The sequence below is a fragment of the Aricia agestis genome, chromosome Z, assembly GCF_905147365.1.
Source record: "Aricia agestis chromosome Z, ilAriAges1.1, whole genome shotgun sequence".
NCBI classification, from domain to species: Eukaryota; Metazoa; Arthropoda; class Insecta; order Lepidoptera; family Lycaenidae; genus Aricia; species Aricia agestis.
In genome coordinates, this window is record NC_056428.1 from 18,161,008 (window position 1) to 18,179,055 (window position 18,048).

At 38.8% G+C, this 18,048-nt stretch overlaps 1 protein-coding gene across 1 annotated transcript; it reads right to left on the reverse strand.

Annotated features, from left to right (window-relative positions):
• Nucleotides 1-947: 947 nt before the first annotated feature.
• On the reverse strand, nt 948-17,707 carry LOC121739322 (major facilitator superfamily domain-containing protein 6). The gene is made up of 8 exons (XM_042131713.1): nt 17,490-17,707; nt 12,961-13,022; nt 11,882-12,020; nt 9,836-10,040; nt 7,791-7,898; nt 7,399-7,498; nt 3,373-3,470; nt 948-1,998 (listed from the first exon to the last, which is right to left on the reverse strand). The coding sequence occupies exons 2-8, from the start codon at nt 13,016-13,018 to the stop codon at nt 976-978; spliced, it is 1,731 nt and encodes a 576-aa protein (XP_041987647.1). The 5' UTR covers nt 13,019-13,022; nt 17,490-17,707; the 3' UTR covers nt 948-975.
• Nucleotides 17,708-18,048: the final 341 nt, after the last annotated feature.

The following is an 18,048-nucleotide window of genomic DNA, read 5'->3' on the forward strand; positions in this document are numbered from 1 at the left end:
CGGTCGAATATTTCTCACCAAATGCTTAGTTATTATTTTGGAGTATTTGAAGCACTGTCTTCGAAACTTAAGTTACGTTTACTGCCGCACTCAGAGTGGAACAGTATAGTCACTTAAAATTTAAATGCTACGAATAATAAAAACTGAGGAAACGTAACTCCCATACTACTTCAACCGTTTTGAATTTAATTCCTTTTCGCACACTAAAATATGGCAATAGCAACGAAACAATAACACTCAAAGAACAAGGGGCATTTGTATGGAAGCCGTACCCAAGCTCATGGGCGTACCCAGGTTCTGGGCCAGGAGGGGGCAAATTACCCAGGTTCTGGGGCCGGGGGGGGGGGGGGGGGGGGGGGGCAATTCAGATTTTTCATAAGCTATGTGTTTATAAAGAATAAAAAAAAATTAATTTTTAGTTGTAAAAATATTGTATTGCAAACAAATGGCAAAAATTCGTTCTTAATTTTTATAGATAAAAGTACTAGATAATATACTTAGTAGGAACGTCAACATGATCCAGGGGGGGGCGGCTGCCCCCCCTGCCCCGCCCTCGGTACCCCCATGCCCAAGCTGTAGCACATGCACACATATAAAAGAGAACTGTCAAAAATGACGTTTTTGAATTATGATAGCGTTAGTTCATTTTTTCGCCACGTTCATTTAAAGCCTTGTCGAGCTGTACGGATATTATGATTGTAGTTAGTTGAAAAAACATTTTTTTTGTTTAGTTGCCTCACCTTATAGGTCAGAGCCATGGGTGGGGCAAGTGGCTACGCCCATGAGTATGCATGTATTCGGGTCACATTTTATCGACTCGCGGACATTTTTTTTGACACAGTTACTCTTCTAGTTTTTATTATTCGTAGCTTAAATGTAATTAATTCAAAATGTTGTCATAAGCCATTATCTGTCAAACTCTTTATTAAATCGAAGGTTAAGCATAATGAAATGTCTCTGAGTACGGCGTAAAGTTTAAAAGTGGTCGGTGGGTAGCGCGGGCGCGGTGTCGGCGGTGTCCGTGTCGGCGTGCTTGTGCGGCGGCGGCGGGGAGGGCGCGGGCAGCAGGCGCGCGGCACCGGCGTGCAGCACCCCGCACGCCAGCGCGCCGACGCCGAACCAACGAAACGTGGCTGCCCCGCCCCACGCCGCGTATAGCTGCCCACCCGCCAGGCTACCCAGCGACACGCCCACGCCCTCGAACACCGCGCCCGCCAATCCCTGCACCGTGGTCGCCGCGCCGGGGGGCGCCGCGCGAGCCGCGTACCCCGCCATCGCCGGGTACAGCAGCCCCATCGTCGGCCCCTGCAGCAGCTCCACCGGCAGGGTCCACCACGCGTCCCGCAGCGCAGAGTACAGCAGGAAGCGCCCGCCGAACGCGAGTAGGACGACGCTCATGGCGGCCGCGTGGCCCGCGCGCCGCACTACCCAGCCGGACACGAACATGGCGGGGATCTCGCCCCCGAACGTCTGCACCGCGCTAACGAGTCCCTGCTGCGTCTTCACGTAGGCGGGGTCCGCCGCCACGTCCTCCAGGTGCCAGAACAGGAAGTTCCACAGCAGGCCCGTGCACAGCCCTGCCGCCGTGCACCACGCCGCGAACAGCGCGTGCGGCGCCGACAACACCAGCGCCGCCACGTCCGCGAGGCCGGCGCCAACGGGCGCGGGGGGCGGGGGGCGCAGCACGCACGACACGGCCACGTCACCCGCCAGGAACACCGCCATGAGCGCGAACGCCACGGTGTAGTCTTTGACCGCGCCGTCGCTGAGCGCGTCCACGAGCGCGCCCGTCAGGAGCGACACCACACCCCAGCCCAGCGAGCCCCACAGGCGCTGGCGGCCGTACAGCGGCGCGCGGTCGCCCAGCACGCCGAAGCAGATGGCGTCCGCGAACGTCACCACCACCGCCTGCCCCACCCAGCTCGCGATCATCAGCGCGAAAAACAGCCCGAACTGCCGCGTGTACGGCGACCCCGCCCCCGCGCTCTCCTCGCGCGGCTAAAACGAAACACGCGTTATAACTTTTTTGGTCCGAACGTTTAAGGTTGATTCAGACCGCAACGCAGATGCATTTCTAAATTTATATATGGATTGACAGATTCGCAAGACGTCTCGCGCTGAGTCGCGCAATTGAAATCTGTCAAATCATACATACAAATTTATGCAGCGCCGCACCTGGCCTCGCCTCGTCCCGTTGCGGTGTGAATCAACCCTTACGGTCTAGAGTCCGACTCTCAGTTACACTCTCGACTCTCGATCTTAACACGCTCTCGAGATCGCTAAATAATTTTAGAACGCAACCGTTCTAGCGCAATCGGGCAATAAATATAACTAGAGATCGCCCAATGGTCGAAATTCGACCTTAGTTTCAACGACATTAGGACTACTACGTTTTGTAAAAAATATTGACTTTATCATATTTTTTTTCAACTCTTGTCTCTGGGACGCAGCTGATCTCAGACTGGCCGTGTAACCATTGTCTAATAGTATCTAAGATTCAATAAAAAAAAAACTATAATCCATTTTCAATTTGTCACCTTGTTGTCGACAGACTTCAATCATAATCTTGACTGCCCCAACCTATTATCTAAGTTGTCTTTTAAAATTCCTACTAAGTCCTACCGTCGTCATGTCCCTATCTTCTTACCCACTACCCACACCTACTACAGACAGAACTCCTTCATGTATCGTGCAAGCAAGCTACTTAACTCGATTTGTTCCAATATGGATCTTGATATTTTCAATTGTAATGTTTCAGCTCTAAAAAGATCGTTATGCAAGCACTTTGTCGATCAAAAATAATTGATTGTTGATATTTATCTCTTCTGTATTGTAATGTAAGAAATATGATAACACTAAATAAATAACTGATATTCTTGTCTAAAGTGTAAATTGTGTTGCAGTAGTACTAGGTATTCATAAAATATTTAAGCCAATAAACTGTAAACTATTACTATTAGTGAAAACTTCTAATTGGCTCCTTATTATGTATTCCGTTTTTTTTTAAATTTCATTGTAACAATAGCTGTAAGTTTTCCATGTATCTTAAAATAAAATAAAATAAAAAATAAAAAATAAATAAAAAAGAGAAAAAAGAGTACCTATAATTCGTATGTATAAGCTTATCACTAAAAAATCTGTCATTTTCCCAGTGTGTGTGTTGTAGTGTGTGTAATGTTTTATTTGTTAAAAAATGTATAATAAAAGCATAATTTTAAAATAATATTAGTTCGATGCACCCCTTCACCATATAAACTATAATTTTGCAAAATTTCATTTACCTACGTTTCCCCATTTTTCGTCAAAAGGGATACAAAGTTTTTGTGTTACGTATTAATATAATTATAGATATGGGCAGTATGGTGTAGTTACCGCGATGGTGTAGCAGACGAGGTCGCAGGCGGCAGGGAGGGGCTCGTAGCGCGACGCGGCGGCCGGCGAACACGCGTCGTCACCCAGCACCAACACACCTGACATAATACACACACTTGTATAAGTTGTATTGTAATGCACGTTTTTAATGGAACTATTCGTTTTTCAGTAAACTGTAATAAATTTAATTTTCTTAAATTTATTACAGTTTACGACGACTGTTTACGACAGTTCCTTACCTAAATATACACATCAACACGGTATCTTGCTTTTTTTTTCGATTACTATCAAGCTAATTTTTCGTGTATAGAATATTCGTGTATAGAAATAATAGATATAAGACGAACAACAATTTCCTCTCTCTCTCTCTCTAACCTAACGAGCAGATATTTTGTATACTGATAGGTTTTAATACTAATCTATACTAATATTATAAAGCGGAAGAGTTTGTTAGTTTAAACGCGCTAATCTCAGGAACTACTGGTCCGATTTGAAAAATTCTTTCAGTATTAGATAGCCCATTTATCGAGGAAGGCTATAGGCTATATTTTATCACGCTAATACTAATAGGAGCGAAGAAATAGAGGAAAGTGTGGAAAAAACGGGAGGAAATTATTTGAAAGGGCTTATTTTAACGCACTAATCTCAGGAACTACTGGTCCGATTTGAAAAATTATTTCAGTGTTAGATAGCCTATTTATCGCAAAAAGGCTATAGGCTATATTTTATCACGCTACGACTAATGGGAGCGAAGAAATAGAGAAAAATGTGGAAAACATTGGGGAAATTATTTGAAAGGATTTATTTGAACGCACTAATCTCAGGAACTACTGGTCCGATTTGAAAAATTATTTCAGTGTTAGATAGCCCATTTATCGAGAAAGGCTATTATAGGCTATATTTTATCACGCTCAGACTAAAAACAGCAAATAAATAGAGGTAAATGTGGAAAAAGACGGGGCAAATTATTTGAAAGGGCTTATCTCACGAACTACTGAAGAATTTTTTCTGTTATTTGGCACAGGTAAGAAATAGACCACGTAAAGGATCATAGGCTATTTTTTGTGGACTAATTTGTCTGTGAAATATCTAATTTACGCGGACGAAGCTGCGCGGAACATTTCGCGTGGTCACGACATCACGCGTAAACGGCTGGACCCATTTTGCTGAAATTTAGTATTAAGATACTTAGTCCCGAAAAATAACATAGGATACATTTTGTCCCGGAAAACTAACTGTTTACTGCACAATATACTTTTAAGATTTGCGCGTAAATTATTCAACCTACTCGTATTTGGTATGGAGATACTTTGAATCTCCTGAAAGGACAAGGAATACTAATTTTGTCCCGGAAAATGTACGGTTCCCGCACAATAAACTTTTATGATTATCGCCTAAAGTCTAAACTATTCAATCTATTTTGATTAAATTTGGCATGGAGATTGGAGATACTAATTTGAATCTGGGACAAGGAATGTTTTTTGTCCCGAAAAAATGTGCGGTTCCCACAATATACTTTTCTGATTTGCGCGTAAGCGACTCAATCGATGTACGGGGACAACTATAAAGTCCACGCGGACGAAGTCGCGGGCAACAGCTAGTAGATATATAATTTAAGAGTAACATTATCCTACAAATAGAACAATCCATATTTTACTCTACTCCTACCTCCTACCTCTGTTAGATGAGGAAAATAATACAAAACACAACAGCACTCTTTCACATTCCCGGCTGAACTCCCAAAAGGAACCTAGTAATGTTTTTATAATTTGTCATCAATAGTTTTTTTTTGTAAGGCAGTACTTTTTAAGTTAATTAAAAAAGATTTATATATCCCTAGACCATGTTGCTGTGTGTAAAATAAAAATAAATGAAAATACGAGTGTATCGCGAGTCGCGAGACTCATACATAGGGATGGTATTTTTTTTAACATGGGGAAATGTTTTACGCATCCCCGGCAAATTGGGGATATCGGCCGGGGTATGTGGGACTCCTGCTACCACTAAAACACCATGGTGCTCCACTCATCGCTTAAGGCAGAGTTGCGGGTAGGATAGAACCTACCGCAACATAGGGATAGCCTAGCTTCAGCACGATCAAACCGAACCGACAGGATAGGTGCAGGAAGGAGAGTAGTGCTTGACATACGAACGACGACAAAATATAGCGCATGCGACCTGTATACTGTTTCGCCTATGCGAATTTCGGGGCAGCGCTGCGGGCGCAAGTTGCCTGCGAAGTTTACAGAATGCACGTAAATTCACGAGCTCGAAAGTCTCGGCTGAATTGCGACCGAAACCGCAACTAAAAACGAAACTAGATTTAGCTGAGACTGGCCGAAACCGATAATTATTCAGTTGGTCACTGATTATGACATTGTCGACTTTTTCTACACTACTATTATAAAGAGGAAAGATTTGATTTTTTGTTTGTTTGTTTGTTTGTTTGTTTGAGTCGAATAGGCTCCGAAACTACTGGACCGATTTGAAAAATTCTTTTACCATTGGAATCCTGCATTATTTCTGCGGAACATAGGCTAATTTTTATTTTGGAAAAATATAAGGTTCCGTAAGATATTTGGGATTTTCGGACGCAAGGTTTAAAAAATCAACCAGAAAAGTTACTTATTTTGCGTACGCTGCCTAAACTATAAAAGAAAGAGGCATAAAATGTTCTAAGTAATTATAGATCTTTTAAATATCTACAAAAAAGTCCGCGACACACTATACCTATCTATGTTGAGTGAGGCACAATAACCATTTTTTTATTAAAAAATCTAGAATTTTTTTTGGACTATATTTAAATGCGTTTATTTAAATCATGCTATTGACCCTTATCAAAATAAATTATTTCATCACTAAGTACAGTTAATGTAGATAATATTTGGTCTTTGATTGATTAAAATTGGACGTTTGGTTTTAATGTTGTGGCGAAATTAAAATATTACGATTTCTGCTGCACGTTGCGAATTGGGCGTCAAGGCGCGATGCGCGGGTGTGCGTGCGGTAGGGGAGAGATTTAATTATCAGTGCCACAGACTCGCCCGGAGAGTCCACGTAAATATTACCTCGATCGTGGGAATCGCAGACACAATAGATTTTCAATAGTTATGCGACAGCCGGGTGCTGCTTTATTGATTTGATATAGACTATCGTGCTTCATTATTATAATCCTAATTTCAAAAAAGCTTTAAAAGTTATGACTACGAAAGTAATATTTTTAGAACTTTTTAAAATAAGTTTTGAATGACTATTATTTTTGATTGCTATTATAATTAATTAATTTCTTTAACTATAAATCTCCAATAGCGGCAGCCGGCTGCCAGCATAACAATTGAAGATCTATTGTGTCTGCGATACCCACGATGCCGATGTACGATGGAAGTATTAATGCATATTTTATAATCCACACTATTTCTGCTGAATATAGGCTATATTTAATGAGAGAAAAAAGGGAATCGTATTAAGTGTTAATAATTGTGTGAAAAATCTACCAAAATATTCCTTCTTGCTTATGCTTTATAAATTATAGACTATACTTATCGCAAAGTGATGTACTATAGTCTTATAGTTCTGCAGGTATGGATAAAATAATCAAACATAACACTTAAAATATAAAAATATAAAAAAAAATACAATAAAAATGTGTTATATGTACATAATAATTATAATATAGTAGTTGCAGGCTAAATAATGTAAACTATTTTTATGTTCTGCTTAACTTAAAGATTGACTACCTTTATTTAAAAAAAATAATTTAAAAACCAATGTCCACCCGTGCGAAGCCGGGCCGGGCCGCTAGTAATTTATAAAGATATTATTATTTACAGAAAGTATGGCGTTATTGCAACTAAGTCGGATGGTGAACATAATATTGTTTTATATTGACGACTGTCGACTATAACAGAGGTCTTATGCCCGGCTGTGACGACAAAAGGTGGAATGATTTTTTTAAGGGTTTGGATGGCGAAATCCATAAGCAGGAGTGCGGAAGTGTGTTTATGTCTATCTGACTGTCTGCCTCACCGTCGTCCCGTCGCATGTGTTGCACCGCGAGGTACGTGCAGCGGTCGTCGTCTCGCAGGTGCGCGGTGTGGAGCTCCAGCCTGCCGCCATTTGCCGATACCTGATATCACACACACGTAATATTTTAGAATGGAATATTTTTTTTAATTTACAGAATTATGAAAAATTTATCGACATAATGAATAACCGCCGAAAAAAGGTGACACCGCACTAAGCGACTCTTTGCAGCGGAGCGACGCGATACGTCGCGGCCAAATATTATATGTCTGAAATCGTATGAGGTAAGCCGCAATACACGGCAACGATGCTACGCGACAATAAAGCGTCAATTGTATGGGACTTGAAGTGTGTCGCAGGCTATAAGTATGATGTAATAGTGTGTGCACGTGTACCGGGCAATCGTCCCAGATACCGACGTCTTGTAGCGCGGCGTTGCGGGCGCGCACGGGCCAGGCGCCGCACAGCGCCCGCCACGCGGCACTGGACATGTCGCATCTCACCTGAAACACAAACATTTATTTTATTTTATTTGGAAAACAACCAGTGATATAATCTCAAAACAGGAAAATAAGGAGAAGTGTTAGAGCGCTTACAGACGAACGGCACGTGTCGGCTTGTCCTTGTCAGAGTAGACTTGTCCGGTCTATCTACGGTGTCGATTAATTATTATTACGACGATATCGATGTATTTTGGTAGGTATTTAAATACTATTAAAAGAATGAAAGTGATAAATAATTTATATTACAGAGTCTAACAAAAATAACTTGAAGGCCGAAAGGGACTATATGTGATAATACTTTTAGGTTTGTACGTGTTCCTTGTAGAGAGTTCACTGTGAAAGTGGCAGCGCTGAAAGACGATTTTTTTTTTCACTTTTTATGGGCCCGAGCGTCACGAGTTTCCCCATACAAAAAAAATGGTCTTTCAGCGCTTCTTCTTTCACAGTCAACTCTCTACAAGGAACACGTACGTCGTACACACCATAAAGTATTATCACTTAGTTTTGTTACACCCTGTATATACAGTGTGTTTGTGTAAACACCGTTATCCTTGAAACCATCAAATGAGACCGTCAAAATGAACAACTTTTTATATGAGAACAATGCTGGGAACTCAAAAAAATCCGTCTTCATACCCATACGGATGCCCGGATCGGCAATTTGTATGGGTTTGAAGACGGATTTTTTTGAGTTCCCAGCATTGTTCTAATAGAAAAATTTGTTCATTTTGACGGTCTCATTTGATGGTTTCAAGGATAACGGTGTTAACACAAACACACTGTATAGGTACAAGAATTGCTCGTTTAAAGATATAAGATTAAAGTAAACTAAACAATAAAGGGTCCATACAAAAACACATTTGCCTAATTTTGCTCTGTTATGATACGGAACCCTTCGTGCGCGAGACCAACTCTCACTTGGCCGATTTTTTTTACACATTTCTCTTTTAATTTTGCGTCTTTGGGGTAACTGAAATAGGAGTCCTATTTCAGTACGCTCCGCATCGCTTTTAGTCCTATTATAGGACTAAAAGCAATGAAGGTAATACAAATCATTCTTCAAAGATGCACTAATTATTGTGAGTTATTATATGAGTAAGCATTAAGCACCACTTCTTTCGACCATAAAATAAAACTTCCGCATATTTATAATAATTCCTGACCTTCCGCGATGCTTCACCCCCGTAAATTAGGAATTTCAAAGTCAAATTAGCCCACAAAAATAGCCTATGATCCTTCACGTGCCCTTTCACATAATTTTCCCCGTTTTTTCCACATTTTCCTCTGTTTCTTGGCTATGAGCTATCTAACTCTAAAATAATATATTTTAAAATTTCAAATCGGACTGGATCATTTTCATTTACACATGTAAAAGTGTGATAGCATGATAGTTTTTTTTTCGTTATAATTGAATGTCAAAAAATATTATTATACGATGGTATTCGACTAAATTCACCCCAGCAAGCATGTTTTACATTATTATTTTAATCAGCACAATTTTTTTAAAGGTTTATGTAACCGAATGTAACGCAACGTGGCGTGTGCAAAACCCAGATTTACGCATTTTCGATCCTGTATCTTTGTAACATACGGTTTACGGGTACTTTTGTTACTTTTTCCATCTTTTTAGATACTTATTTTGTCTAAAAAAAGTATCATATCAATTTCAAAACAATTTTTTTTATGATGGACTTGCAAATTTTGTGATTGACTTTGGGGGTCTTCGGAGGTCTTCTGAGTCCGACCTCTTGTTCCGTAGTTTATATTCTCTTATTTACCGCAGGCACGGAAGGAGGCACCTTTCTTTAAGGGAAAACGTCCGGCCCCAGCGAGATACCCTATTTAAGCTGGTGGAGCCGCAAGGATCATCTAGTTATTTACATATATTCTCGCGATAAAACGTAGCTAAGTTCTACCGCGCTGCAAACAAAACGTACTGTGCAGTTGGGTGTCTGGAGGTGCGGGGAGTCGAGTAGGGGGCGGTGCGGGCACACGCGCAGCGCGACGGCGCCCGCCTCGCAGCCGAGCGCCACGGCGGGGGCTGCGGCGGGGGCGGCGGCGGGGGGGATGAAGTAGATCGCGCCGAAGCTCACTATCGTCAACACTTGGAACAGAATAAACAGCAGCTTCTGGATCTTGAATCTGAAACATTCAATATGTTTGCAACAGTTTGTGAAAAAAATAATCTGTAAGTCCACGATAGCGAATTATGGTTTAATGCCGAAGGTAGAATTAAGATAAGATAAAGGTGTGGAAAATATGGCACATAAAAAGATTAGAGTTCAAAGACAATATCACAATAAATTATTATATTAATATAGATAATAAACTTTGATGATCCATAGCGACCGCACTATGGATTCCATCTTACCAATTTTAGTGGTGGTCATCGACTGAGACAATCTATTACAAAAAAAATATATATTCACAGCCGAACATATAACCTCCTCCTTTTTGGAAGTCGGTTAAAAATACGTGCGACTGCATTCTTTGTTTTCTACACAAAACCCAGACAGACTTTAATGGTTGGCAACTAATGCGATTGCGGATTTTTTTAGAAAATCAAAGACAATTTTTTCATGGAACCACCTACGAATAATAAAAACTAAGGAAAAGTAACTCCGTCAAAAAACTCCACAGACCACAATACTTGTCAAAAAAGTGTACCACATTTCAATACATTTGCAATATTTAGGTGGCCTTGAGGGCATAGGAACAGCCCAATGATAAAATGTTTTTTCTTTTAGATATCCCTATGTTTAAAATATTTTTTCCTAAATAGACTTAATTTCAAATACATATCTACTCCTTGATATTTATTGTTATCAAACAATTCCACACAGTTCGAAAGGAACCAAATTTAAAACGGCAATAGTATGGGAGTTACGTTTCCTTAGTTTTTATTATTCGTAGGACTCTCCTAATGATTAGGTATCATTAGGAGAGTCCTATAAGCTCTAAAAAAAATTGGCCGGTAGGTTTAATTTCGCCCTGTATGTATATTGTATACCCAGCAAATAAAACTGGAAAAATCGGCCAAGTGCGAGTCGGACTCACGCACGAAAGGTTCCGTACCGATATACATAGATCAAAAGTAGGCTAAAAATTGTGTTTTTTGTATGGGCCCCCGTTAAAATGTGAGAAAAATTGAAGTGCCTACCTCTTGCCACTATTGATATAGAACGAAAAAGGCCGAAAAAATCACGTTTGTTGTATGGGAATTGGGAGCCCCCCTCAAATATTAATTTTATTTTGTTTCCAGTATTTGCTGTTATAGCAGCAACAGATATACACACAGAAGTCTAGTTATAGCAATTCTTGAGATACGGCTTGGAGACAGACAGACGGACAGACAACGAAGTCTTAGTAATAGGGATTAGGGTCCCGTTTTTACCCTTTGGGTACGGAACCCTAAAAAGTAAAATCCGTTATGACTTATGAGGACAGCCTACTGAGGCTCATAATGGTTTTTCCAGTTTACTTCTCTGTACAATAGGGTAGCTACTAAATAGTGTACCTCTGAAATGTGTCCTGACAACTCACATTGTATAAAATATGTAGGAGTGTTAATAGAAAGTAAGAATAATATAATACCCCCACCCCCTAGCTTCAGTGACGTTAGCCAAATCAAATCAGGGGCTATAGCCAAAGTCCCTTTCGTTAAAAACGATCACGAAATTCGTTATCAAAATGTATGGGATTTGACATTCGTGTTCGAAAGCGAAATGTCATTTAGCGATGACTTATGTCAAACCGCATACATTTCAATAACGAATCGTTTTTAACGAAAGACACTTTGTCTAAGGGGGCAGGTGATTTGTCTGACAGATCAGATTGCATAGTCCTAACCAAACTCGGAAATAGCACTTTTCCAACGCGGGAATCCAACCCCAGACCGCCGAGTCGGGAGCCACGCCTTAAACCACTGGGCACTGGACCATGGATGCAGCGTTTGAAAGTAAATACTATACGGTAGAACGGACCTGTCGGCAATGACCCCGAACAGCGGTTTGGCGATGAGCCCGCAGACCGGCAGCACGGTGTAGATGAGGCCGACCGTCTCCGCGGGGAAGCCCAGCTGGCGCGCGTACGTCGACAGGTACGGCACCAGCGGCGCCGTGCCTGCAACACCACAACATTCCTATTATATGCTAGTTGATGCCCGCAAAACTGTTCTGCCAAATGTTCCCGTGCGTTAAAGGTAACGCCACATTTTTTCGGGATAAAAACTATCCAGTGTCCTTCGCCGGTACTCGAGATATCTCCATTCTAATTTCATCAAAATCAGTTCAGCAGCTAAAGTGTGAAGAGGCAACAGTGTTTCATAGAAGTGTTTCTGAGTAATATGATAGAATAGTATAATTGACGTGGGAGAGCCATACTTCGGCACGAATGGGCCGTCTCGACCGGAGAAATACCACGGGCTCACAAAAAACCGGCGTAAAACAGCGCTTGCGCTGTGTTTCGCCGAGTGAGTGAGTTTACCGGAGCCCAATCCCCTACCCTTTTCCCTTCCCTACATTAGCATGTTTAGCATGTTTCTAAAAAAACAAATCAAACATTCCCTCATTTCATACTCATACACTTTTTGTTTTTGTCATATGTGAATTATGAAATATGTTTTATTAAACAATATTATGTCGACTTCGCGATAAACGATGAATGTCTACGCAACGGAATGGACTATCATCGTTTATCGCACAGAAACTGTACATTTTCCGGGATAAAACTATCCTATAAAACATTCTCTGATTTTTTCCCGGTACTATGCTGGTACTAATACCAAAGAGCAAGGAAAAAACCTCATTTTGGCGGCAAGAGATGAAACATGTGCGAATCGATAGTACATCAAAATACAAAGAGGAATACTCTTTGGTAAAATGTCGTAACTGATACGGTTGCGGAATAAATAAGAGTTTGAAAAATGCTGCATAAAAAATATATATTTTTAACTCTTATTTATTCCGCACATTTTTAAATTTTCACCTCTTGCCGCCAAAATGACTTATTGAATTGTGTCTGCGATTCCCACGATCGAGGTATAAACAACTTGTGAACTTACCCGCATTGAATAGGAAGTAGTGACCCTTTATGGGTAGGAGCTTCTTATTAATCTTCATTTGGCTGAAAAAGAAATTTTTTTCTGTATAATTAAAGTCTGCAATTCTGGGTTCATATCCAAATGCACCTTCAACCTCCTAAAAATTTCTACAATCGCAATTGCTGACTTAACACGGTCAATAATATTGATTCTACAATTTATCAAACCAGACACAAAGCTGCATTAACACCTCCATCGTGGGTATGGCAGACACAATAGATTTTCAATTGTTATGCGGCAGCCGGCTGCCTCTTGGGTATTGGTTGGTTAATGTTGCATGAAATGGTATAATTTAGGAAAAGAGCTAATAAGGCATCTTTATTCTACAGTCATATTATTATTGTTTCCTACTTTTAAAATTAGTAAAAAGTTTTTATTAATATTTAACCAGAAGCATAGCATGCCTTGGTGGGGCCCTCGTGGGGCCCATATAAAATTTTGTTATCGAGCCCTAGGAAGGGTGACTTATGCAGGTCGGGGTCATGTTTAACCCATTAATCCCCAAGCAGGACCCGGCTGTCGCATAACAAATTTAAATTCTAATTCTAATTCAAACTAAAATAATAATTGAAAATCTATTGTGTCTGCGATTCCCACAATAAAGGTATTAATTGATATGGCAGTAGCTACTTAATTTAACACTGATTACAATTGTTAATAACGAAAGTAAGCGACTACTATATTCAGTTACATTTAAAAACTAATTAAATACATAGTTATTAACTCGCCTTATTAATTCATCAAGTAACATACGGTCACCGGTGACCAATAGAAATTCTATTGTGTCTCGTTTTTCCACTATCGACGGGTTAATATTGCCTAATTTCTAAATAACAATTGAATTTTGGATTTACAAACATTTTAATTTTTTTTGTATCTAACAGTTTTCAGCTAATAGGCATAAGCATATTGATTATAATAATATAGTTTTCCCTCTTAGTACTGAATTTCATGGAAGTGCTGCTGAGAAATTTCATAGAATAGCTGTTGTCAAAACACCAGTTGAAATTATTTATATCAAACACAAAAAATATTAAGTCACATGATGCAAAAAGAATAAAGGGGTAGGTTTGTAAACAAATCACGCATTCCCTTTTTCTTATTATCTGAATAGGCATGACTATTTTTTTTCTTATCGGTAATTGAAAAACACTTAAAAAACAGAAACATCGTTGAAAGAATGACTCTGATAGCTTAAAAATTCACCAAGATGTGACAATTCAAATATCTCATAAAAAAGACCTGCCCGAAACGCTCCATACAAAGTGCTACGAAAGTATGACGTCAGTCTTTCATAGTTTGTACGCATCGGGAGACAAATTTGTTCGACAGGTAAGGTCAATGTGACGAAGTCCGTCTGGGAGGTAAGTCCGTCTATCGGCAATAACTTCCATATTTTAACAACTAGTTTCATATGGCTCAGTGGGTAAAACAATATTGCAGAGTTAGTTTGACCTCAGAAACAGACATGTCGCTACTAACTAACTACGTGTTACGAAAAAAACGATCTGCCATTTTTTTCCCGTTTTGCACTCGCAGTCGGAGTGTAAGTCTCTGCCAATAAAATGAAAAGAAGTGGGAATACGAAGGAGTTTTTGGAGTTTCTTGGATTACGTTAGTAATTTAGTGATCCTTTTACTTATCACTGGTGTTCAATTCGTTAATATCGCTTTAATTTCGTTATTATCACCTGCAACATATGTCTAACCTAAAATTGCAATAATTGGGAAGTCCGTCTAGTTTGCAAAAGGAAAGGCCGTCATATGCCGGTCTTGCCTCGAATCAGATATTGTCAACCTTTCACACCTACATGTATTTATTGTTAATATGCAGAAAAAAATAGGACTGCTGGATCATAGCATTGGCCAAATTTTACTGCACGAAAAGAGCGTAAAAACGCGTAACTTTCGCGTGCATGGCCCCAATCGGATCCCACGAATTTCAGGCCTATATCAATTCTACCGACCTTTAGTAAAATATTTGAAAAAAATATTTTAAAACAATTACTAGTACATTTTTATTCTAATAATTTATTACATGATAATCAATACGGATTTACTAAGGATCGATCCACAACGGATGCTGGTATAGGACTTCTTTGCAGTATTTTTGAGGCTTGGGAGGAGTCGCAGGATGCCTTAGGTGTGTTTTGCGATCTCTCCAAAGCCTTAGATTGTGTTGAGCATGCTACATTGATCAGGAAATTGCGCCACTACGGAATTAAAGACTCTGCTCTCAGCCTTTTGACTTCTTACCTTAAAAATAGGACTCCAAAGGAACCAAAATAGAATTAGGTGTCCCACAGGGATCTATATTAGGCCCATTTCTTTTTCTCATCTATATAAATGACTTACCTTATCTAGTTAAGGATAATAATAATGAGATAGTGCTTTTTGCTGATGACACTTCACTTATTTTTAAAGTGAAGCGACAACAGTCGAACTACGACGAGGTAAACAGTGCTCTCTCAAAAATAGTACATTGGTTTAATGTTAATAACTTACTTTTAAATTCTAGTAAAACAAAATGTATAAAGTTTACTTTGCCCAATGTTAGGCAAGTTCAAACCAATGTAGTATTAAATGATGAGAAGATGAATTTGGTAGACAACACTGTATTCTTAGGTATTACACTTGATAGTAAATTACAGTGGGGTCCTCACATTGTTAATCTTGCAGGTAGGCTCAGTTCTGCAGCATATGCAGTCAGAAAAATTAGGGAAATTTCTGACGAAGATACGGCACGATTAGTATATTTTAGTTATTTTCATAGTAGGATGTCATATGGAATCCTTTTATGGGGAAACACTGCCGACATTAATACAATATTTGTGCTGCAGAAGCGAGCCATACGTTCTATTTATAAAATGTCTGCTTTAGAAACTCTGAGAGATAAATTTAAAGAAATTGGTATTCTAACTGTTGCTTCCCAATACATTTTGGATAATGTAATATATGTTAGAAAAAATATAAGTAAATTTAAAGTTAAAAGTGACATTCACTCTAGGAATACTAGAAATAAGCACAAGCTAGATATGCCGGTGATCAGACTTAGTAAAGTCAGTAAATCTTTTAAAGGTCAATGTATACGCCTTTACAACAAAATCCCAGAAAACGTTCAAAATCTTTCCATTAATAAATTTAAAAAAGTAGTTAAAGAATGTTTGTGTGCCAAAGCCTATTATAAGGTCAATGATTTCATAAACGATGGCACACCTTGGAAGTAGGATGGCTTCTTGCAAGGCTACTTCTTCATTATTATAGGACTTACAATTATGTATGTGGATATTGTATATAATATTTAGTTACAAAATTGTAAACTTTATTTTAAAAGATTAATTTTTTTATCACTTTTTTTGGTAAAAAAGTGGGCCCTGTGCGAGTTTCTTACGCCGGTTCTTCTCGCCGGGTTAGTTCCCGAACCGGTGGTAGGCATCATGTAGGACTTTCTGAAAACATTTATTTTAAATTTATTCAGAAATAAAACAATTTTGATTTGATTTGATTTGATTTGAATCTGCCACGAGAACTAAAAATTGGTACTAAGTAGACATAATATTATCAATAAACAAAAATCCAATTTCAAATTAAGTAGGGGAGTATGTTGAAAAATGTATGTCCCATGAATGATAATGAAGCAAAGTTGTTGATTTTGCCGGCACTAATAATTTTGAATTTGTAATAAACATTATTTTATGTTTATACTTAGTGTTTAATTTTTCAAAATAATGTTTGCATCCACTTAGATTTACAATATGCCAGACTTGCCTTAAAATGTTATAAAATGAATTTTCTCTGGAATGCGAACCTTATTACCAACACCTTAAGGCTTAAACACATATTTGAATGGCTGTTTTGCGGCTCTGCTAGAGACCGTTGCCATGCCTATTACTTCACAGGTTAGGGCTGTATTGGTACTAGACGGACTTACCTCAAACTGTAAGGGAAGTCCGTCTACACGCCGAGTTTTTAAAAAATAGCACATTAATTAAAAAATACTGCAATTAAGATTATTTTTAAATCATTATAGGTCTAATTAATATATAGCCTATAATTTCCAAAGACACAAGTTACTTTAAAAAGCGAATCTCAAGTGAATAAAGTATGTTAAACTATAATTTGAGAAAAGTATGCCGGACTTCGAATATCCAACTTTGAAGGCGCATAACAAAAAAAATACAAATACTATCAAGCTAAAATTTTGGGAACACTTATTTTTTACCGTGATTTCTATAATTTATTAACAAAATTCGCTAATCTTTGACCTTGTCATCATCCCTATTATGAACAATGTACATGTTTTGTTCTCTACCTACACCAAACTGATTTTAAAGTACACCAATAATATTATGACAAGTTTAACAGGGATTTTTATTTTTCGTCTAGTATTAATATAATATTAAGTAAGTACCTACTTACTTATAATAATATTTCACAGGCACACAATGTCATAAAATATGATAAGTATTCAAACAAAAATGAAATTCTTACCTCAGATTTAATTTGTTCCGGTTACAAAATTGGCTATAAAATCTTTAATTAATCTTATAATAAAAAATCAGTCTCTCACATATAGACTGTAGTTAGCGGGAATTACTCTTGTGGAGTAAGTATATTCCTAAGTACATTAATAGTCGCTTGAGGTTGTAGAAACAAAACAGGTATTAATAATTTAATAAATAACACTACTTTGTAATTAGTTACTTATAAAATAGAATGTAATAAATCATCATAGAGATAACCACACATTGTGCTGTTTCCCGCATTTATACATTTTGTAATAATTCTTTGACATAGTTGACAGTTGACAGCTGACAATCACAGAACACATATTACTCAGTACTCACAGAGAAGAACATCAACTTCTATCGGGCTGCAAGATAATGAAGGTCAGTGGGCTGCCCCCAAAGAATTCTACTAAACTGAAGTTTTTGGCTGCCCCTACAAACTCACTAACCCGCGAAAGGGGTATAATGAAGATTTTTGTATGGAGCCTGGCCGACCTACAGTGTCCGCTAAATGTAGGTATTTTTTCGCGTTCACGAATATT

What these genes read in the sequence shown, in the direction of transcription:
- LOC121739322 (XM_042131713.1), bottom strand. Translation starts at nt 13,018, where the DNA reads ATGAAGATTAATAAGAAGCTCCTACCCATAAAGGGTCACTACTTCCTA. An exon ending in TTCGGGGTCATTGCCGACAG is followed by an intron (nt 10,041 to 11,881) that starts GTCCGTTCTACC and finishes TGAATGTTTCAG; the next exon opens with ATTCAAGATCCAGAAGCTGC. An exon ending in GTATCTGGGACGATTGCCCG is followed by an intron (nt 7,499 to 7,790) that starts GTACACGTGCAC and finishes GTGTGATATCAG; the next exon opens with GTATCGGCAAATGGCGGCAG.